The following is a 23,619-nucleotide window of genomic DNA, read 5'->3' on the forward strand; positions in this document are numbered from 1 at the left end:
ACCGAATGTAGATATTTTTGGAAAACCAGTTTGGGGTTTTTCTCATATTCGGCAGTAAACTAGTATCTTGTAACTACCGAATATACATATTTAGTACTCAGTGTGTTATATTCGTAAGTTTAATCTAGAAATTATCTACCGAATCTGGGTAGTTCATGGCATTCAATGCATGCAATAATCGGTTTTTCTTGTTTACAAAAGCACACAAACGCATGCAAATCGAGTATTTGAGTTTCTTAACACAATACCTGTGTTTTACATGCATCGTTAGCTTCAATATCATGCGATTCTCCATTTTCTTCCATGAAAGGGTCGTCTATGTTTTCCTCTCCACAAAAGTTTGGATCATTCAACATATACCCCAAATCGTCTTCTCTAAACGGTCGTGAACCCTCAACATTTTGTTCTTCGTCATGATTCTCACCTTCTTCTTCGTATCCATCCATTTTTGTAGTGATAAAATGGGTTTTCTGTTTTTTTCCTTCACCTTCTTCTCTATAACTCTAACAACTCAAAAATTAAAAAGAAATGGAAAAAATGAAACACAAATCATTCTAATACTGCACCGACTACAATCGGAAGTATGGGAACGATTTTGGCTTCCGATTGCATTCGGAGGGTAACAATGTTATCATATCCTCCGAATATATAAGGGTAATTTCGCCATTACGAATTACGCGAGATAAGGGATGGCTACATTTTCCCTTTGGGTGACCTTTTTTGTTTTATTGTTGGCCCCTAAATTCTTTTGAGTGGCCCCTAAAAACGCCGACCCCTTAGTTGAATTCTGCACTTGGAGTGCATAAAACACTGATATTCAAGTGTCATGAACATCTTTAGTTTGGATTTTTAATAATTTTTACCGGCAAGTGGAGAGGAATAGTCTGCCTCGATTCAAACCGAGGGTGTTGTAATAGCAACACATGCAATTGGACACATGTCAGATATGTGGTTCTGATCTAAAATGCTAAAATAGATAGAAAAAGGGGAGGGGCTCATTTTTTTATTTTTCTTTCTTCTTATCCTCTTCTGTTTCTCCACTGAAGATGGGAAAATATGTGTTTGCTCAATCTCATCATTTGATGCATGCGTTGATTTCAAACTCAAATCTTCCTGTCTCGAATTGAAGAAAAAAGGGAGGGTTTTTTTCTTGGTTTTCATCTTCTTTCCCATCTTTTTCTTACTAAAAATTCTCAAGGAAGAACATTAGCAAAATTGGTTTATGAAAGTGAAGAAATTATGTTTGAAATTGATCTAAACTTGGTTCTTCGAGCTATTAAAGCGGGGAATTAAAGGTAGGGATCATCTTCTCTTAAGTTTTTGTCAAGTTGATTTCCATCCAAATGATATTCTTCACTGTTTTGAAGAAATTGAATACTGATTTTGGTGTTTTACTTGATCTAGAACTTTGGGTAAATTGTAAAGAACATCAATTTCATGTGTAGATGTCTTGATTCAAGTATTTTGAAATTAGGGTTCTTCATATAATTTTTGGAGTTTTAATAAAAATCATGTGCTTCTGCAGGTATATGATTTGGGTACTTAAATCTCTTACTAAATTTGTGTTTAACAAGCTCTTGGTAAGAAACTTAATAATTTTATTTTATTTCCACTTTGTGAACCCTAGAATCTTCATTTTAGTTTTACTGATATCTTGAAATTCAGCCGTTGGAATATAATGAAATTTTAGTATGTTGTGCATTATTGAGTCATCATGATACTATAAAAATTTCATGAAGATCAGGTCTTGTTTACTACTGATTAGATTGCATAATCAATGACTGCATTCTGCAGATTATGAATTCTGAACAGCCAACTGATCCCAGTGTTTTCTCATTAAATGTATATCGGATAGATCTGAATTATTAGTATGTTATTAAGTACTTTGGTGGTAACTTTCTGTAAAAATTTCAAGTAAATCTGATTAGTGTAAGTCCCCCAAAGATTAGGATAACCGGAACTGAATTCGGTATGACGATCCTGTAAGCAGTCAGCTTGTGATGTATTTATCTCCTTATCGAACCGTTAGTTTGATGTTATTTTTGAATATGTTATTGCACCCTGTATAATATGGCTACTGCAAAAATTTCGAGACGATCGGATAATGTTAGCTACTGAAAACCTTAAATAAACCGTGGTTGTGTTTCGTAAAACGGGAATTCTCTACAGCTTGTTGTTCTTTCTACTTAATATTACTGTGTGGTTATTGTATAAAGCTAAATTCTGTAAATATAATGTGCTATAAAACCTAATTTTAGAATCAGCATTCTATACATAAATTTGGGGTTTCTCCCCAAATCTATTGGTAATGGTTATCAGTTCATAACTAAATGCTTGTGGATGACGTGATTTAACCGTTAATGAACAATTATTTGTCCGAATCCTTTGGTGCCTAGTTAACTAAGATAGTGTTTATGCTTGATGATGGTATACGTAATGGTGAAGTTACTAAATTATTATGCATTTGAATTATTAAGTACATATCTTAAAACACATGTGCTCGGACGACTACTGGACTCGGCATTAGGATTCTGTCGGTAGCACACTTGCCCACGATAAGTTTTCTTAGTTTCATTTTATCGTTACATTTGCTGAAAATAACTGAGATTACAAAGGGTTACATTTTGTCCAGTAATATTTAGCTGGTTGTGTTTGAAATGAAATCTATTTTCAATCACTTAGTTGTTGGTGGCTTAAACACTCACGGTGTCCGCTTTAGTCACAAGTTTGTTGTTTACACTTGATACCCTTATCTTAGTGTGAAATACACACAGTAGCTTGAAAGTGGTAACAGAATCAACAGCTGGGTAGATAGATGTATATGGGTATGTTATGATACAATATATAATGGAAATGTCATCTCACCTTGCTTGCTTTCTAGTAATACATATCTGTTATGTTGTTGTCTGGTGCAATAGTTTAGCACATAAACATAAGTAGCCAATTATGGGTATGTTTTGCTTGCTTATAAGTAACCGATTCCATCTCTAAATGTTATATGTATGTGTTCTGAATTTATGAGGATTCACTTGGACCTTGGGAAATTGAACCTGGTATACGAGTTATTGGCGATGTCATTTCGATTTCGAGACTTATGGGATCTGTCCTCTCTTCATTAGGATGTTCATAGAGGCATGACATCAAATGGACCTACATCAAGGGTCCGAGGGTACATTTGAGGGACAAGTAAATACATAACTACGATTATACCTGATAATGAATAATCTTTTCACGAGCTTGTTAATGTGAACTTTAAATTAATACCTTACGTATTGTTAAGTTCCAACTGTTATGGTACTGCGAGTGACTATTTTTATTAAATTGTAAATATACATTTTTATGCAAGATAGAAGGTGCCTTTCTTGTGTTATCGAGATTCCAGTACATATGTGCCTCTTGCATTTCTTTTGTGTGTAAAATTAACTTGAGGTAATTGACATTTCAGTTTAGCCTACTTGTCAGTTTTGTAAGTGTGGTGATATGACCTATAAAAGTAGCTCACGGGTACGACTGTGGTTGGCTCTTATTACTGTGAATAATTTGGACACCATTAACTACTTGTAGTATGTTAAATTTATTGGACTAAATTATGTCAGTTGTGTTAGTTTATGGAACTTTTAAAATGTAATTGTATGGAGACTTACCATAAGTCGTAGTCTACTGTTGACTTTAAGTTGCAGGTACAGGTGTGGACATTGTTGCTGACATCTTGCCATTTATTAATAGTTTTTAAAAGGTAAATCCTTTGGTAATCTAATGTGCATAATACACGTTAGATATAGTTGTTATCATGAGTAGTTCATACTATCTAAAATTTGACGAGCTACGGTCGTGCTTGATCCCTTCGAGCAACGGAGAGGGGGTGTAGGCAGCCGCTATGTGGTTCATCACAACTGTCTGAGGTTGTTCACATCATTGGAAAATATTTGGTTACTGCTTGGCAGTTCATACCATTTATCCAGATATGGTTTTACAACCTTGACATCATATAGTGTTGGTAAGAGGTGGTTGCAGTACTGGTTGTTCATGCTACCTATGAAGCGGATGTTTTCCAGTTCATATCATCTAAGCGGGATGGTTGCTGTACATGGCGACGGTTCATACCATCGAGCTGGAAATCATTATTAATTCTTATGAGAGTAGTTCATATCTGTTTAACTGACGGGTCCCTCCGGGGATGAGCTAAGGATAATAACTATCGGGCCCCTATGGGGATGAGCTATAATTGGTAGGTCCTTGAGGGGATGATCCACGACTAATAACTGTCGGGTCTCAACGGAGATGAGCTAATAACCGGTGGGTCCCTATGGCGATGAGCTTAGGCTAATAACTACCGGGTCCCTATGGGGATGAGCTACTAACTTACAAGTCCCTAAGGGGATGAGCCACAGCTAATAACTGTCGGGTCCTAACTGGATGAGGATTTGATACTTTCTCGAATCGATAAGCATTTGCGTGGTAAAATCGAGTTAGTCGAAAAAATTTGGAAGTATGGTTTCTCAAAGAATCGGAGCTTGCCAAACGGGTCGTAACCCGACCTGTTGGAAGCAAGGATTTTCTGGTCCGCTACAAAGGCTGTAGAAATTTTCTGCTCCAAGAATTAGTTAATACTCTGGTGGTCAGTCTTGATAATGAAATGCTGACCTTGTAAGTAGTGTTTCCACCTAGTCACTGCTTGGACAATTGCTAGGAGCTCTTTTTCATAAGTGTACAAGGCAGCAGCTCTCGGCCCCAATGGTTTGCTGTAAAATGCAATAGCTCTACCCTCTTGCATAAGTACAACTCCAATGCCTAAGTCACAAGCATCAGTTTCCAGAATGAATGGTTTACTGAAATCAGGTAGAGCAAGAACAAGTGGACATTTCCTTCTTGAGCTTTGTGAAAGATGTAGTGGCTGCAGGAGACCAGATGAAAGCATCTTTCTTCAGAAGATCAGTAAGTGGTCTACTAATAATGCCATTGTCTTTCACAAATTTTCTATAGTACCCTGTGAGTCCTAAGAATCCCCTCAATGCTTTGATGTTAGTTGGTGTAGGCCAATCCACCATTGCAGAGATCTTCTCAGGGTCAGCCATAATTCCAGAGCCATTAATAATGTGTCCCAAATACTCAATCTCAGGTTGGCCAAAAGAGAATTTGGAAAACTTAGCTGCCAACTGATGTTTTATGAGTGGCTCCAATGTTGTATTCAAGTTAAGTACGTGTTCCTCCATTGAAGGGCTGTAAACCAATATGTTATAAAAAAAGACAAGAATGAACTTCCTGATATGGTCTTGAAAAATGTCATTCATGAGAGCTTGAAAAGTGGTTGGGGCATTGGTGAGGCCAAATGGCATCATTTTGAACTCAAAGTGCCCGTGATGAGTCCTAAATGCAGTCTTGTGGATATCAGAAGGAGAAAATCTGATTTGATGGTAACCAGACTTAAGATCAATTTTAGTAAAAAATTTGGAGCCATGTAATTCATCCAAGAGCTCATCAATTGTATTGGGAATTTATCCTTAATTGTGAGGCTATTCAATTTCCTGAAATCCACACAAAATCTTTAAGAGTTGTCTTTTTTCTTGACAAGCAGAATGGGAGAAGCAAAAAGACTGTGACTTGGTTGTGTAATGCCTGAGTTGAGCATCTCTTTTACCAGATTCTCCACCACTGACTTCTGAATGTTAGGGCATATGTAAGATCTGAGGTTCACTGGTTCAGAATGTGGTTTGAGAGGGATTTTATGGTCTAAGTTTCTCTCAGGTGGTAAGGATTTTGTCTCAGTAAATACATCAAGAAATTGGTTGAGTAAGTTGGAAATAGGTGGTGGGTAATTGGTTGGACAGATGAGCCAGAAATGGAGAATAACTGACCAACTAAGCCATGAGAGTGTTTTTGTATGCATTTTCTTAACTGCAGAGCCACTCATCATGCTGAGTGAAGACTTTTGTTGAATGCCAGTTAATGTGATATTCTTACCCTTGTGCTTGAAAGTGATGCATAACTTGAACAAGTTAAAGAGAACATCACCAAGATTCCTTAACCAATCTTCTCCCAAAACTATATCACATCCATCCAGAGGAAGTAGTCTCAAATCACCACAAAACTTGTGACCTTGCATGGTCCATTCCAACTGAGAACACATACCAGAGCTCACAGTTTTATCCCCATTTGCTACTGTGACCAATAAGCTACCAGTTTGAGCAATGGAAAAATTTAAGCTAGTAGCCAAAGCACAACCTATAAAGCTGTGTGTGCTACCAGTATCAATTAAAATGGAGATAGCTTTTTTCTGCACACAACCATGTATTCTTATGGTGTCACTGGAGATAGTACCAGTCAAAGCATGTAATGAGATCTCCATATCACTTTCTAAGGGAGGATCCTCATCAGTACATTTGGAGTGTCACCTCCTTGATAAAAAATCTCCTCAGCTTCCTCCCCTATAATGACACATAAATATTGTTTTTACAAATATGGCTTCTCTTGTAAGTTTCATCACAGTTGAAGCATAATCCTTGTGCCTTCCGGGCTTGCACTTGTTCAGGAGTTAATCTCTTTAGTGGCAAGGTTGGATTAGCTTTTGGTGTGGGGTATTGAGGAGATGAATTTTATGGTATAGTAGGAGGTTTATGTGAAAAAGTGGTAGGTGGGATTGGTCTAGTAGTAGAAAAAGAGCTGGAGAAAGGTTTTGGTGTGTGCTTAAGGGTTTTCTGTTGCATGACAAGGGTTTTTTCTTACATTCTAGCAAGTGAAAAAGCATGTAGAAGTGTTTTAGGATCAAACATTAAAACCGAATTTCTAAGCTCTTCCTTTAAACCTCCAATGAATCTAGCAATGAAGTAGGATTCGTGAAAATCATGGTGAACACTCATTAATAAGGCCTTGTAATACTCAAATTCTTCAAAATAAGCATCAACAGTGGTTAATTGGGTCGGTTTTTTGAACAAGCCAACTATGTTATCCTGAGCAGGGTTCTCAAATCTTGCACACACATTATCACAGAAATAAGGCCATGGAATATCAGGTTTATTAAGACAAAATTTATCATACCATTTATTGGCTTTACCATCTAGATGTATGGCTGCCATCCTTGTCTTGTGAATCTCCTGGATACTGTGCATCTGGAAATAGTAGTCACATTTCTGGATCCAGTTTTTTGGATTATCGCCATGAAATCTAGGAAAATCGAGCTTAGGCATTCTATGAAACTGATTAGAGTCTCGACCACTGGAGTGAAAATTGGAATTAAATCCTCCAACATTTGAACCTGAAGCTTTATTTTGATTTTTGTTGAGATCTCGATTAGAAAAAAAAAATCTAACTGAGATTGAAAACTCTTTTCAATATCTACCCTGAGGGTTTGCATATTAGTACTCATCTCTAGCTTCAGCGATTGTAAATCATCTTTGGTATACATAGTACTGAGTTGCAGAGCTAGATTGTTTACCTTCGAATGCAACGTATCGATCTCATGTTGTTGTCTGTTATTGGTTTCTTGTAACTCCTTGCAAGTCTGAGCCACCATGATGCTAGGACGGAATGGCTCTGATGCCAGTTGTACTGTTCTTGTTACGATCACGATAGAATTCAACGGAAACGAACAGAATTTGGACGGAAAATAATTGGAATTAGTAACTTCTTCCGGAGCAACCTCAAAACTTCATTAATTCATTCTTAGCTTATTATAGGGTTTCCTTACGGCTTAAATAGGTTAATGATTGGAAGATAAAACCATAATAACAACTAATCTATACATTACGCGTGCCTCAATCACAACAGGCAACAATTTCCAAATGATCAGCCGACACGTCCCAAGTAAGGAAGCAAATGATAAGGGAAAGTGAACGTTATTCGGGGCAGCTAGGAGTAAACTAGAGAAATAGAAAGTATATGACAGCGTCCCTGTAACATAGGATTTTAGTAAAGTTATTTTCTAGTATTTATATATTCCGTGATGGACTGTATTTTCTTGTACCTTTCTCTTCTAATCAATGCATTTTCTTTACTGATTGAAAAAAATCACGACTGTTGATTTCCATAAAAATACAACAAGATTTTTAGGAAAATTGCATCCCTATTTTAGTGCATAAATATGAACCTAAAAGATTTATAGCCTGTTTGGATTGCACATTAGTATAGCTTTTCGATTTCCAAAGGTCAAAAAGTTAGAAGTCAGTTTGGCTATCAAATTTCAAAACGACTTCCAGAAGTCGAAAAGTTAACTTTATGTGAAGCAAAATAGTTTTGTCTCTGACTTCGACTTCTGGAGAAGCAGAAGTCAGACGCATATTTGTTTCCAAACGCGCTATTAGCCTTCGTAACTTTGTTCTCCAATTTTGGTTAAGCCTCCTAGTTCATTTCTAACTCTCCAAAGTTTTACGGATAGCCATTCTTTTTTTGTTTTTTTGATCCGTAAAAGAATTTGATACCAGCGAGTTTCGAATTTAGGTCACTGAATCATCACCCAATGACTTTATCACTATATTACCGTGACGCTGGCAGTCAGTGTTTTGTTTTTTTGGAAGACCTCTTATTATCTTAATGAACGATTATCTCCTTAACTGGCATCTTGCTTTTAGCAGCCTGAGAACATTTCACCCTTCCATCCACATACTCTAATTCCCATTCCATATTTTGTCCATTCTATAGGCTTACAAATCGAGCTCTTCTACTTCTTTTCAACTACCAAAGTTGTCACATTGACATCACGTGTTTTACTCGTGAAGATAAAAGCAGGAGAAAATACAATACTGCACCTAAACACTCAGAGCCACATGGGTTTTCACTCAAAAAAGTAATTTAGAGAGAGAGTGAAAACTGAAAAGTAACTGATGCTAGTAAAACCATACGAAAACCCAGAGCAGAGCACTATTTTATTCCGGCCAAACTTAACAGAGCCCCTGAATAAAAAAACACAGAATCTAAGCATATTTAATGCTTCTTAATCTAGATTTAGTTTACTATCATGCACGCCAAAATCTAATTCCGAATATTGTCTGTTAAAACTATCAAAATCAATCCCGAAATTAACGCTCATGCAGGTTTCGATCCCACAAAAGATTCTTAACCTTAATTCCAAGCACAATTAAAATTTTAAAATACAATACCAGTAGTATTATATTACACATCGCCTAGACAAAACAAGAGTGAGACAATATATAATGGCATGGCAGAATGAAAATATATTGGAACTTGTTGAAGAATAAAACACCGAATCCCTACGCAACCTACCTAGCCATCTACTTCAGTCAGTCTGATGATGTCTGTGATCAGTTTCATCAACATCTACCAGAGAAAGAATTAAGAATATTTTCATCACTACTTATTAAATTCATCTTCTTCCATTTTTCCTCATTTTAGAAACATGGAATAAAATAAATGGACCAATCCGTGTTTTTCATTACCGGAATTAGTTTCATGACAAAAGGAAGAATTTAACAAAAATTCTTTAGTGCGTGGTTCAATCAATAACACAAGAACAACTACAATGACAAGAAGAAGAACAAAAGAAAAGACAATTGATTAATTAAGTAATAAAGTTAATAATAATGAAAAAACACTCCAAATACAAAGAAAGAAGCTAATGAGAGACCCAAACTTAGTAGTAGTTCCTGGTTTTTAACTTAAAAAGGAATAGATCTCTTAACTTCTCGTTGTGTGCAACCCTCTCTACATCAAAGGACTATTAACGAGTCCATGCCATCCATTTAATCCATTCCAGTCTCTTACTCCTGATGATGTATCAATAACATTACCCATGATATTGTTATGGATGCTGTTGTTGTTATGGTGGTGGTGGTGGTTGGCTTGTTCTCCACCGAACTGCCCATGCCATGGAAAGTTCCATAAAATCTTGGTTTCATTATCTTTTAACAGCTCTTGTTTTGTTGCTGTTGTTATAGTTGATGATGTTGTGCTTGTTAATCCCATTTCCACCTGATCATAATTTGGTAAAACCACTTGCTCATCCCTGTGATGTTGATCATCATCTTCTTCATGACAAATACCATTAATAACACTTCCACCATTATTATTATTATTATTATTATTACTCTCAACTTGCTGTTGTTGGTGGTGTTGTTGATGATGATCTCCCATACTGATTCCATTACCATAACTAGAATAAAAATTATGAAACCCACTGGAAGGATCAAGAAACCCACTCCTCAATGCATCAATAAAACCAGGATTAGCAGTATTACTAGAATTGGATGATGAGTTAATAAGGTTTCCAATAATACTATTTGTGTTTCCATAACTGGTTTGATGATGTTCATGATCAAACCCTAACTGCCTAGTAGTAGTGGGTTGTTGTTTATGAAGTCTACCAAAAGCAAGAGTGAGGTCATTAGTGTCATAACTTAGAGATGATGGGAAAGTAAGTAATGGGTTGATAATAGAGTTGGTATTGAGATAAATTTGGTTGTTATTATTATCTTGATGATGATGATGGAGATGATGATGAGATGATATTGATGACGAAGGTGATGACTTAGCTTTAGACGTTGCTGAAGATGATGAACAGGAAGATATTCTTTTGTTATTCTTTCTACATCCTCCACCTACTGGAACATTTCTTAATGACCCTCCTTTTGTCCAGTACCTTCTACATGCTTTACAGAAATACCTTGGTTGTGTTAAACTGTAATTGTTGTAGTAACAGAATTTGGTGTTTGAAGAATCACATCTTGGGCATTTTAAAGCTTCTGGTTGTGGTCTGTTCATCAGTGATCTCTTCTGCTGTTCTTGTAGTTCCTTTGCTGATGGACAGTTTAGTACATCTTCAAATGTAGGGGTGTGGGTTGCCATTCCCTGCACAAATTTTCAAGATTACTCCAATGAGATACAATCCAAAACTTACACGAATACTGGATATGTAGAATTAACAATCCAATTTCGCCTATATGCCTCTTTCAGAGATAATTGAGTGACAATTTCACAGAGATATAAATGCATGAGGAGGAAGAAGAGGAGGATCTTAATAGATTATGAAAGATTTTTTTTTTCAGAAGAAAACAATAACTTCAAGTACTTGTCTTTGAAAAATCCTTGCAAAAAATTAATTGCAAGAATCCATTTGCTTAACTTGTAAAACCAAAATCCAACAAGTGTACATATTTGTCTAGTAATTCCACTATTGTGTACACATTTCAAACAAACCCTAAAATGAGAAGAATTTCAAAACAAAAAATAACTACTTCTAGTATGAACAAACCAAAATATGATGGGGTTTGATTCATACCCATACTTTCACATAACTAAGAAACAACAACAAAGTTCAAAAGAAAAGAAGAAGAAAAAACCATCTTAGGGTAATGTTTCATTTCATGTTATGCTTAGTTACCTGTTGGTGTTGATGTTGTTGTAAGTTAGAAGGATCCATCCATGCAAATCTAGATTCTAGACGAGAATTAGAAAGAAAGGGTTCCTGAAAGCAAAGAGTAGAAGAAATGGAGAAGTGAAGTGAATTAAGGGAGTTTGAGTTGGAGAGTTATAACATGCATAGAAAGTAAAGGGAGTAGTGGGGGGGTCTATAAATAACTAAAGCCAGGAGAGAGATAGAGGTGGGTTAAGTTAACTTTCCGTACTAGACGATCGATGTGTCTAAGACCATCTGATCTGATCTGATCAGATCAATTCCTGCAACGGATTCATCACCACTAACACTAGAATCAAAAATGTGTAAGCTAGGCTGACCCGTTTTGGCGTATGATTCAACAAACGAATTGGACCGTGTGGGGCCCACTCATTAGTGTGTATTTGTGGGCCCGTGAATTTGTTTATGTACTCGTTTTTTTGTTTTTTCACCAGTGATCACGTTAATCTTGAAGCAAACAAAATACCAAAACGAAGAAGGAACATTCTGATCTCTGACTGTTTGTTGTTGATAAAACAAACAAAACAAAAACAACTCTAACGCCTGTTGGTCCTACCGGCTTCCTCTTAATGGAAAAGGATGATTGATTATTCTAGTTACAAAAAATGGCAGGATATCTTGGAATTGCCAAAAATCTTGACTCACCAGACCCCACGCTGGTCGTTCAAGGAATCCCCAAGCTTCTTCTTTTTCGCGGAATGAATAAATAATGGCAATGCGGAATATTTTGTAGCAAACTCAAAATGTGCACCGTAACTGTAACGAGCTCAAAATTTGCACGACAAATTTGAATTAGGGAATATATGCAAGTGACGATGATCTGCATTTTAATGCTCAAAATGCTTGTTCTCATGGCATTGCCTCAAGGATCATGCAAGAAGCACACCACTGCTGCTCTAGCTTGGATGTGGTCTGTCAACAGTGACGAATGCAGGAGTAAACACTTAGGTGGACTAAATTAGTAAAATGGGTTATAGACTAAACTTTCGAGGAGTTAATTCTCATTCTTTCCAAAAATCACCGCTGGGAAGCTTTTTCTTTAATCATGTTGATGCTCCGGCCACCTCTAGTTCCAATATTGGAAACTTCCCGTGGTGACATTTAACCAGCTTTTGACTCATTATTTGGAAGTTCATGTTGGGATCAGGAGAAGTAGATGAAGAACATGTCAGAATTCGGTGGAAGAGATTTTATTTATTTTCTTTGACTGCAGCTAATCCCATTGTGGTAACATTCATTTACTAAGACTTAAACATAAATTAATTAACATAATTACAGTACTGGTTAATGCAAACTAAAATTAGGAGCATGATTTAAATGAATAAAGATACTTCTATCATTCCCATCAACTTTGTCGATTAGAACGGTCCAACCAGAGAGATACTTTAATTAATCAAGAATCTTAAGATGAATAATAATCTATTAACTTAAAATCTTTGAATGGTTACAAAAATCAAACATAAATAAACCTAGAGTTAGTCCCTAGCTAAGCCTAAAAAGATCTTTGTCCACATTATTAACTCCATCCATAATCATTAATCCCACTACTAATCCAACACCCAATCCATTTAGAATCCTATGATCTAATCTAAAATATACTCCTAAAACATTTCTCTATACATTTTTTAACGTTTTCATATTCAAACTAAAACCTCGAGGTTCATGCATCAAGAATATCTTGATTAGCAACGATCTGCTGATGGATTTGAAAATATTTTGGCGCCTTTGCGGCACGAGCAATCAATGGGTGCGCCACTTAAGACAAAGATAATGAATGAACAGGTGATGACTACTTATCGGGATCTGTGTTAGTCTATTTTGTTGACTGGTCAAACTGTCTATTCCAAAAGAAAGACTGCTCTGCTCCAAGAAGGAAAAAAAGCGAAAGTAGATAGAGATGGAGAAATAAAAAGAAGTAGACATCATGTGCCCCCGACATATATTGTGTGAATGAAGAAAAGTATCTAAGCATTTTCCCACACAGTCTCTCTAGCTAAGAGAATCTAACGTATACTGTAGCACACTATTAGACACATTTTCCTTGTCGTCCAAAATCCTAAAACATAGAATGCTATCACAATAATTAATCATGATTCAAGGATGAAATTGTATCCAAGGTGATCGGAGTTAAAACATCCCTAAGGATTCATCTTCAGATGTCATCTCATTGAGCAATTGGATACCTGAAACACAATTTGTAAGCAGGTTATATTTTGCTTCCAGGAGAATTAATTTTTCGACTTTTAAAGGTCGTTTGAAATTATCTAATGGTTTTTGACTTCCACATATCAAAAAGTTACTTCTTATGCACATCCAAACACGCCGTAAGCGTTATCACCTATATCACAATTAAGAAATTAAGAACCACTTAGCAGTACAATGGGTTCTTGTCACCTTTTTCTTATTTAGGTTCTGAGAGCCAATCCCAGGTATGTTAAAGATTTACAACTTGCAAAACTTATTTGTCAGTGTGGAGTATCCAAGTCACGGTGCGATGATGCCAATAATCCGAGTTTAATACTAAATTATTTTGAATTATGAATCCTTTGGAACTCAAGTAAGGGCACGACTTGTCATGCAACGGTGGGTCAATCCTGCTTTAAACTGGTTTTTGTTTTTTCAATTTATGCGGCAAATTTTCATTCCTCTGCCGCAAGTTAGATACATAATCCAAACAAAAACGCAACTAGTGTGAACAAATGAAGTCGACTGGATTAAGCAAAGGGTATCAAAATCTCAGGTCACTGGTCGGTTTAATGCTATATAATAACCACGTGGTTTCCCACTAAAACTAGACCTGACACTGAATAGAGAGAGGTCTACAAGAAAGGGATATCAGATGACCATGTGTGGAGCCGGCTGACAATGGACCCCTGCTTAAGGGTACCTCTATTCTCAAGCAAAGAATAATCCCGTTTTTGGGAATATACGGCTGGAACCACTATTAACTGACACGGTTGCCCCCTAACGAATCCAATCATTTTGCATCGTTGGATTGGTTTTTGTCTGTACTCTGAGTCCGAAGACGATGATGACGACATTGATCAGTTTGAGCTGAATACACACATAACGTGTCAGCACGTGATCATCACGAGAGACACAAGTTTGGTTTGAAACTAGAGAAAATGTCAGAATCCCGTTAGTAATAACTCACTTGATTGTCCGTTATTGTGTTATGATCATGCTCACGGCTCACTCCCCAAAACCGTTACTGGAGAAGAAACTTGAAGAACGGTGATGAGATCATACAACCATATTGTCGTTGCATGTAGTAGTAATGCGTAGAGCTGCAGATAGGGGCATATGCCCCTGGGATGTTTCTGATTGTATGAGAGTTCTGTTAGAAAACCCATTTTGCATAAGTTTGAACTTTGTTTCTTAATCAGCTCAAGTAAGAAATTTCATTACGAAACAAGGGGAAAGATTGACCCAGTGCTAAAGTGTGAAACACCCAAAAGACTTAGCGACCCCAAGTCAGAAGGCTCCTAGGGAAGTTTGATGATTCTCTTCCTCTTTAATATGTCTAGTCGCCATGGCTGTTAATGGTAAATTAGCCTATTTGAATACCACTCCAGGAATAACTGTTTTTTTGACTTACGAAAACAAAGAGTTAAAATTAGTTTGGGTGTTCAATTTAGAAGAAAAAAAAATACACTTTTTGTGTGAAAAATAATTGTTAAGATTATAATTAAGGAAATAATATTTGAAAAATAATTTAGAAGAAAAAAAAAAAGTAAACTTTTTGTGCGAAAAATAATTGTTAAGATTATAATTAAAGAAATAATATGTGAAAATTAATTTAGAAAAAAACAAAGTAAACTTTTTGTGAAGCATAATCATTTTGTTTGTGCTTTTGATTTTTTTTTTTTTTTTTGGTATCCAAACGTGCTATTAGGAGCATACTAAAATTTATATGGAACATAGGATCCTTCCAAATGTATTCGTACAACTACAGTATAACTGCGATAAATGAATATTGTTGGGATTGGGAAAAAAATATTCGTTTAGTAAGGATATTTATTTATTGATAAATTAATATATTATTCATTTATCGGTGAATGAATATGTGTTTATTTAGAGAGAATACGTAACTTTTTATGGATATAATTCTGATGTTTCTGAACCATAAGTTAGTCAATTAGAAAAAGATGTTTAAGAATTATCTGATGTTATTTCTACTTACGTTATAGTACGTAGTGTGATGGATGTGGAACATTTTTTGAAATATCCCGATGAGAATGATGCAATTACGGAATCTCTTACAGACAAAGAAGTTACCAAGTCAATAATAAATTATGAGAATGATCTTGAACTGGATGATAGTAGTGCCATACAAAATATGTAATCAATAGAGGCATTTAAAGCAGTAATCGTCATAAAAAATAATAATAATAATAAAAAAAAAGCTTCTTGCAATATGAGAAAAATATTCCATAAGGTATACATACATACATTAAACAAACTTAAGAATGGGATGCATTTTAGTTTAGGTGGAAGGAAAAAACAATCGTCTTTAAATGCATTTTCTTAAGAGGAAATGACTTCTTAGAGGAACATCACTGAATGTATGAAGTATTTTGGATAATTCATTGATGATTATTCATTTACATTTACATAGGACATTTAAGTATTCAATTTTTCTATTCATTAATGTATTTAGAGAGATTATTCATTTAGCTCATTTACGCAAGTAAAGACGAACAAAAATTATTCATTTTTCAAACATTCATTTATCAAGGTTAGACTGCATTAGCATCATTATCTTTCATGGCTTATGAAGTGCCAGAACTTCGAAATCAAAGTACGTCATAAATTATAAAAATAATGTCTCTATAGAAATAATAAAATCATTGAAATATTATCATCTAGACCAGAAAAAACAAATTAGGGTTAAAACAAAACCAATATTGATGATAAAATTGAAATGGTTTAAGGGATTGTTCTGATGCATTTTGGTTGTAAAATTTGAATCAAGTTGTACTGCATGAAATATTAGTTAGTAGTTATTTAGTTGTTAGCTAAGGTTAGTTATCTTGACTTTACTAAAAGAATACATGCTACTACACAGTCATAATTGTGGTGAAAAGACGAGGGTATCCAAATATACCTTAATCTAAAACTTTTCCACCTATAAGTCTTCTTACCGAAAGTGATTGTCTATGGACTGAGTCGAGATAATACAACGAATAGGTATTCACACTTTGTGTGATCGTCTATGGATACGAGATCGAGACAATACAACAATCAAAGTGTCATTACTTGACCGTACTTAACCAAACTCTATAGGATTGTTAGAGCATTGCTCGGTCGAACTCGCAAGCGTTGCTATCTCAAGCTTGTTTGTCAAATTTAGTTGTCAAAACTATATGTCTTGATTTCTAGTCTACCTTTAGCTAAGTCTCGGACTAGGATAGTAAAGTGTATTTGAGCTCCAGACTCCATCGTTATCATCATATGAAGACGAAGAATTACTCAAGGAACCAGTGGAACTTCATCGACTAAAAGGTATGCAGAGACTTGAACTTATCTATCACTCAAAAGTTTATCTACTCTATCTCCTATTTTGAGACAAAAGTCGTATAAGTATATAGATTTCAATTATACACATTTGCTATTTCGAGCCGAGTTTATCTGGCCTATCTATTTCTAGAAATATGTGTTGATAAGCTTTCGCTTTATCCAAGTTTATCTTTACTCGTGACGAAAGTCATGTTGACATTTCAATATCTTGAAAATTGCTTTGATGAAAATAGTTTGTGAATAACAACTATATAACATCCTCTAAGAATGTTTCAATGATTGAAATGAGAGTTGATATTATGTAACCATCCTTGGATATAAGCATATATAGTGTGTTCGCACATTAGTGTATAAATTCATAAACTGGGAACCGAATGTGTGCATTCTTGAATGTGTGCAATTGGTGGATAGAGACTAGATAAGTATGCATACTTGTATGCATATTAGCGGATGTTCACGTCCGTGAATATCTGTTGAGTTTGGGAATTGAAAAACTCTTATCTGGTTGCCTAAAGTATGTGTACCCGTACGCATACTGGCGTAAGTTTTCGTCCGAGAAATTTTGCTGAGTTTGGGAACTTAAACCAACTCAAATCCGGTTGCTTAAGTACGCATACCCGTACGCATACTTAAGCTGGTTACTTTATCAGATCGGTCAGTTCATGAACTTAAATATTTAAATTATAAGGAATGCAATCTTTGCAAACCGTGGCTATAATGTTCATGAATCAATTCAAGTGAATCAAACCGATTTTGTTTCGATTGTGTCTTGTAAACAAGATCTAAGCAATTGAATAACTCTCTAACTAGTTCTTTTAAAGTCATTTGAACTAGTTGTGGTGAAGATGAATATGGTTGATATGAAAGTGCTCATATGCCTAACCATCGGTTAACTATTGTTGAACCAACTAAGTGTACACGTTTAGGTACGGTTACTCAAACCTAAATGAACGTGCATTTCATTTGTGTATGACAAGCTAAGATTCGATCTAGCGGTTGAAAGATATTAGCTTGAATCTAATCAGGTTTTCATCTAACAGTGAATATTGAATACTTTGTTACTAAGATAACATTGATTGCAAACCCTGATTTGAAAATTATATAAGGGAGAACTCTAGCAACTAGGAAACATAATCCCCACGCCTGTTGTGTGATACTAGTTGTGTTAAGATAGAGTCGATTCTCCTTTAACCTTAGGTTTCTTCTCAAGACCCTGTAGGTTAACGACTTAAAGACTTCATTGGGATTGTGAAGCCAGACCCTACTATTTTCTCTGTAGTTGTGTGATCTGATCTTACTGTTTCTATCATACAAGTACAACCGTAAGATTGGCTTGAGATTGATATCTCCGATAGGCAAGATAAAAAAGAAGTCACAAACATCTTCGTCTCATCGTTTGTGATTCCGCAATATCTTGTTTCGCTAGTCAATATAAGATTATTGTGAAGTGATTGATAATTCTAGGATGTTCTTTGGGAATATAAGTCCGGGTTACCGATTGGTTCCTGTTCACCTTGATTTTATCAAAAGACAGAACAAAACTCGTGGGTATTTTTGTGGGAGACAGATTTATCTATTATCGTAGACTTTTCTGTGTGAGACAGATTTGTTTATTAAAGTCTTCAACTTTGGGTCGTAGCAACTCTTGGTTGTGGGTGAGATCAACTAAGGATAACAAGTGTGTAGTATCCCGCTGGGATCAGAGGCGTAAGGAGCGAAACTGTACCTTGAATCAGTGTGATATTGATTGGGGTTCAACTACAGTCCAGGCCGAAGTTATTTTGTAGTAGGCTAGTGTCTGTAGCGGCTTAATACAGTGTCGTGTTCAAAACTGGACTAGGTCCGGGTTTTTCTGCGTTTGCGGTTTCCACGTTAACAAAACTTTTGGTGTCTGTGTTATTTCTTTTCTGCATTATATTTTGTTATATAATAGAAATATCACAGGTTGTGCATTGTAGCGATCAATTGGGAAATCTAGCCATTGGTTGTTGATTGAAATTGATTGATCCTTGAACATTGGTCTTTGGTACCGTTCCAGTTTTCATCTCTTATATTCAATCGGGGTCACAGATTTCTGTTTGCTGATTGCAGATTGAATTAGAGATAGAGATATTAATTCCTTGATATATGTTTCTTAATATTGAGTCTAACTGTCTAGTTGATTCTCTTGAAAGTATATTGGAGTTAGTCCATACAGATTGCTAAGTGAAATATTGGGTGAGGTTGTTAGACCCTCACATTTTCAAGGATCACCATTAAGCTAATGTTTGGCGTGTACACTTAGGCACGGAATGGCTGGAGAAAAGATTTGTGATGCTGATGCAATCAGATGCGTAAAATTGGCTTAGGGTTTAGCTAAAAGAGTACTGATGAATTTCAGAGGAGTTCTGAAAGTGCATGGAAACATATCGCAAGAGCATTTGGGTGTTGAGATATGAATGAAGTGGAGATTATAACATAGTCGACGATGCGACAATAAAGCTGGAATTCATAAGCTTAATGGCAAGGCAAACAAACTAAATGGTGGCGTAAAGTACTAGGCATAAAAGTTTTGGAAAGGATTAAAGGCCAAACAAAGTTGCTGACTTCTGAGAATGGTTCAGATGCGTACAAGGCCAAGGAAAGTTCATTAGAGACTAAACTGATGTTGCATTCAACGAGGATGTTGAATGGATTAGGAGGGAGGTCTATGACCGGTCCAAACAGTGGCGCATAATCATTGCGCGTTACTGAAGTTGTAACCTGGCAGATGGAGCTGCACAATCCAACGATGTAGCGTCAACATGGCTAAGACAATAAAGGTTACTTAGCACATGCAACAACTCTGAGATAGTGTTGCATATCCTTATTCAGATTTGGCCCAGCTCAAGGAAGGAATAAAGGATGAGATGCAAGTCATGGAATGACTTTAGCATGGTCCTAAGGTTTGGCTAAGGATTGGACCATGCATATGCAACAATGGCGGGGCCAAACGCGCCATTGGTGATTATTGCTCAGGCAAAATAAATGCAAGTGATGCATATGAAGTATGGAGTTGAACTAAGCAAGTCAAGACTCAGTTGGCATGATATTTGGGTGTTGGCATCCAAATAAGCTAAGTGCATGATCGGAATGAATAAAGCGCAACCATTGTCGAAAACTTGACAGAAGTGCAAGTGAATGAAGCGCAACCATTGCCAAAGACTTGGAAGATGCCAAAGTTGAGTAAAGCACAATCATTGTCGAAGATTGGCAGGGACAAATGGAGAGGTGCAATGATTGTCGGATTTGAGTTCAAGATGTCAGTTGCGAGTGTGTGTGCATCCCACGCATTCCAAAGTGAAAGAGCAAGTTAGAGACGGTTATAAAGGAGCTTTATAACCGAGTTTGGCATGTCCTAACCGTTTGAGACAAGTGTGGCGCCATTCTACATGCTAGCACTAAATTTAGTAGCTAAAAAGTGAGTTGTGGCGGTTAGGGAACTGCCCACAGACAGATGGTTGTTCAATAGTTGCATACGGATTGACCCTGGTTCTTGGCATTACAAATAGCCAGAGTCCCCTTGCAGATGAAGGTTGTTCAATAGTTCAAGTGTTGACGAACCATTTTTCAGTAGAGAGTGAATTTGTATTAAGCTTAGAGAATAAGCTTGAAATTCTGCAATACCCCGATTTTCGGCAGTGGTTGGCCGAACGGAATATAAGTAATGATTTGTCCTTTACTAACACCGAGGCCTTTTCAGCACAATTGGATCCAGAGTTGGTAGAAAACTCTACAGTTAAGTGTGCTTTGGTGGGAGTAGTCCAGGGATGGGTGACCTCCCGGGAAGTTGCTGCTGGATAACCTCAACGATGCCCGTTGAAAACCCCACACTGCCGGATTGCCCCGGTGACTAAGTGAGGACAATGTCGGTGGATGTACGGGTCATTACAAATGGTATCAGAGCCGACGACGGGCCACCTTCCGAGGGTGGGAAGATACGCTGGACAGGGTTGGTCCAGGTGCTTTTCATGGTGGGCAGGGAATGTCGGAGATCTGGGCATGTACATATTAAGGAGCCGAGGACGGATCCAATTTAAGGTGGTGGTGTTGTAATATCCCGATATTCGACAATGGTTGGACGAAAGGAATATAAGTAATGATTTGTCCTTTCCTAACACCGAGGCCTTTTCAGCACAATTGGCTCCAAAGTTGGCAGAAAACTCTGCAATTAGGCGTGCTCGGGCGGGAGTAATCCAGGGATGGGTGACCTCCCAGGAAGTTGTTGCTGGATAACCGCGGCGATGCCCGTTGAAAACTCCACACTGCCGGATTACCATAGTGGCTAAGTGAGGAAGTGAGGACAATGTCAGCGGAGGAATGGGTCATTACAAAGTCCATTGGTTGGACTGATTTTGTAATCTTCCCCCTTAAGCTAATAAAAGAGAGTTTGTTGGATTACATGTTTGTCTTAGTATTCTGTTGATTCGATAATACTACCTAAATTTTGTGAAACATAAACATGGCAGGAACCTCTTTGTAGTATGGGCTACATTGCTGAAACATAAATTAAGTCGTTTCATAACTCAGTGAAGTTGGCAGTTTACGTAGGTGCAAACTTATAAGGCTGAAATACGAGTGGGTGATAAGAGATTACTGAACCACTGTATTTCCGGGTTACAGTTGCACAAAAAAAATTCAGGGAAATTTGCAGGTGTGACAGAAGCCATGATTTGGTTTACATGCACCATTGAACTAATTCTATGGAAATCACATTAAATTTTTTCTATAAAGTGTAGTGTTTTTTGATTCATGTAGTGTTGTTTGAGCTAATGCCAAGCATTGTTTCGGGTAAGTCTATCTAATGGGACAACCAAATTTTTTGAACTTTTCTTTTATATATGGGACGGAAGAAGTAATCCATTTCAATCTTATAACAAATGGTTATAGCATCCACAACGGATGCCAAAAAAGAGGTAATTATGGCTATAATCTCAAACACAATATTCATCAAAATATCTTTGAATCGTAAATTCGCGTGCAAGGGTCTTTCTTTACTAGTAGGATTGGCACCATTTGGTTTTGTGCTTACTTGACTAAATTTTACTCGCCATATATGTAACAGAGTAAAGAAAGTTGTTTCATCTGGGAATGAATGAGTTGAAGTAATACAGTGAACTTAACAAGAAACTTAAATTTTAGGAATCCTTGTTTTGGTTTTATAAAGGAATTTTTTATTTGCTTGGTCAACGACACCACCACTGAATGTGCCAGGAGTTTCTTTCAGGTCGGATCTATTTGCACCGTATATCAAACCACCTCCATGAAAGTGGGGAATGAAAAGCACAAACATACCATTGAATGTTCTAAGAGTTCTTATTTCAGGCGGACCTAAAGCTACCTTACATTACCAAATAGCTAATTGAGATGCAAATAACTTGTACCATACTGCACAAGCGTTGAAACCTTTTTGGTTCTTTCAAGCTCTCAATTTATTGCAACACCACCACTGAATGTACTAAAAGCTAATATTTATTTATGTGCATCAATATGGATTTTGCAGATTGTGCCGCAACTGTTCTAATATAGGGGGTTAAGGTTGTTTCTGCAAACGATTCAGATTCTCGGGATAGGCTCAAGCAATAATTAAGATACTTAAAAATGGAACTACAAAAATCTCGTGGCGCACTAGGAGTCCAATTATGCAGATAAGAGAACTAATAGATGGTATCTCTTCAAGTTCAATTCACCTACATCAAAAGAGATGTCATTTCTTTGGAACAATTTGTAGCTCAGTTTAGTGGAACAGAGAGTTGTTATTTCTGTTCTATATGTCGAGTATGTAACACTGTTATTACACCATAACTGAAATGGGTGTTTAGTTATCTCATTCTATTTTAGCTGGAGTATGTACTTATATATAAATTGACTGTCACGCTTTTATTCTCCTCTAATGAAAAACTATGTTCATTCCTTTAACTATGGTATCAGCGCCAAGTTCCAATCCTAGGAACTGTGGGTTATGGACCTGTGGTTTGTTCTGCATTCACTTGCAACATAGCTGATTGGTCGTTTTCTCCTAACTTTCCTTCTTTTATTGTGTTGGAATCTTGCAACAATTAACAACACGTTATATATATCAAAAATAATATGTAAAGAATCGGATCAAAACAATTCTACCGAAACAACTTGACGAGGGCAGAATCACAGGTTCAACAAGTTATCCTTAACACATTAGTTCGTGGGTATACTCGAGATGAGTAATGATAAACCCCTCACAATGAAGATGTGTCCAGGATATGACTGTCCGATATAACTTGAGTTAGCACAACGCAAGTTACCCACTCTTGAACTCAACAACATACATGAACTAAAACGTCGCACGAAAAACAAGAAGATGAAGAAAATAAGACAGAAAGATGGTCGTTTCTTATGTGTTTTGAAAACAGAATTTTGAGTTGTATTTATAGGATGAAATACTTGCAAATCAAGTTAGGTTTTGGTTTTATTCAAAAAGAAGTAAAACACGTAAAAGGAATTTACCCATAAATAAAACTCTTAGAAAAATATTTTTTGGAATTAATTTCCTAAAGAAAAACTCGCCAAAAATAAATCCGTGTAGAAGAGGGACTTGGTGCACATCATACGTGCATATCGCATGAGTTGGGCTATGTTTATTTAGTCTCACCCACTCCACCCTCGTTTTACAATACATACATAAGAGTATGATTATATAGTGGAGCTCCTCTTTAGTTTTCCACAATGTGGGACTAAAAGTT

General features: G+C 36.5%; 1 protein-coding gene and 1 long non-coding RNA gene across 2 annotated transcripts; one reads left to right on the forward strand and one right to left on the reverse strand.

Annotated features, from left to right (window-relative positions):
• Positions 1-1,011: 1,011 nt before the first annotated feature.
• Positions 1,012-3,370, forward strand: LOC113323912. Its single transcript, XR_003347903.1, has 2 exons — positions 1,012-1,295; positions 1,526-3,370. It is a non-coding gene; the product is annotated as an uncharacterized LOC113323912 (long non-coding RNA).
• Positions 3,371-9,489: 6,119 nt separating this feature from the next.
• LOC113320274 (dof zinc finger protein DOF5.3-like) lies at positions 9,490-11,580 on the reverse strand. Its single transcript, XM_026568206.1, has 2 exons — positions 11,330-11,580; positions 9,490-10,797 (listed from the first exon to the last, which is right to left on the reverse strand). The coding sequence occupies exons 1-2, from the start codon at positions 11,366-11,368 to the stop codon at positions 9,655-9,657; spliced, it is 1,182 nt and encodes a 393-aa protein (XP_026423991.1). The 5' UTR covers positions 11,369-11,580; the 3' UTR covers positions 9,490-9,654.
• Between the last annotated feature and the right edge of the window lie 12,039 nt (positions 11,581-23,619).

The sequence above is a fragment of the Papaver somniferum genome, chromosome 11 (genome assembly GCF_003573695.1).
Source record: "Papaver somniferum cultivar HN1 chromosome 11, ASM357369v1, whole genome shotgun sequence".
NCBI lineage: Eukaryota > Viridiplantae > Streptophyta > Magnoliopsida > Ranunculales > Papaveraceae > Papaver > Papaver somniferum.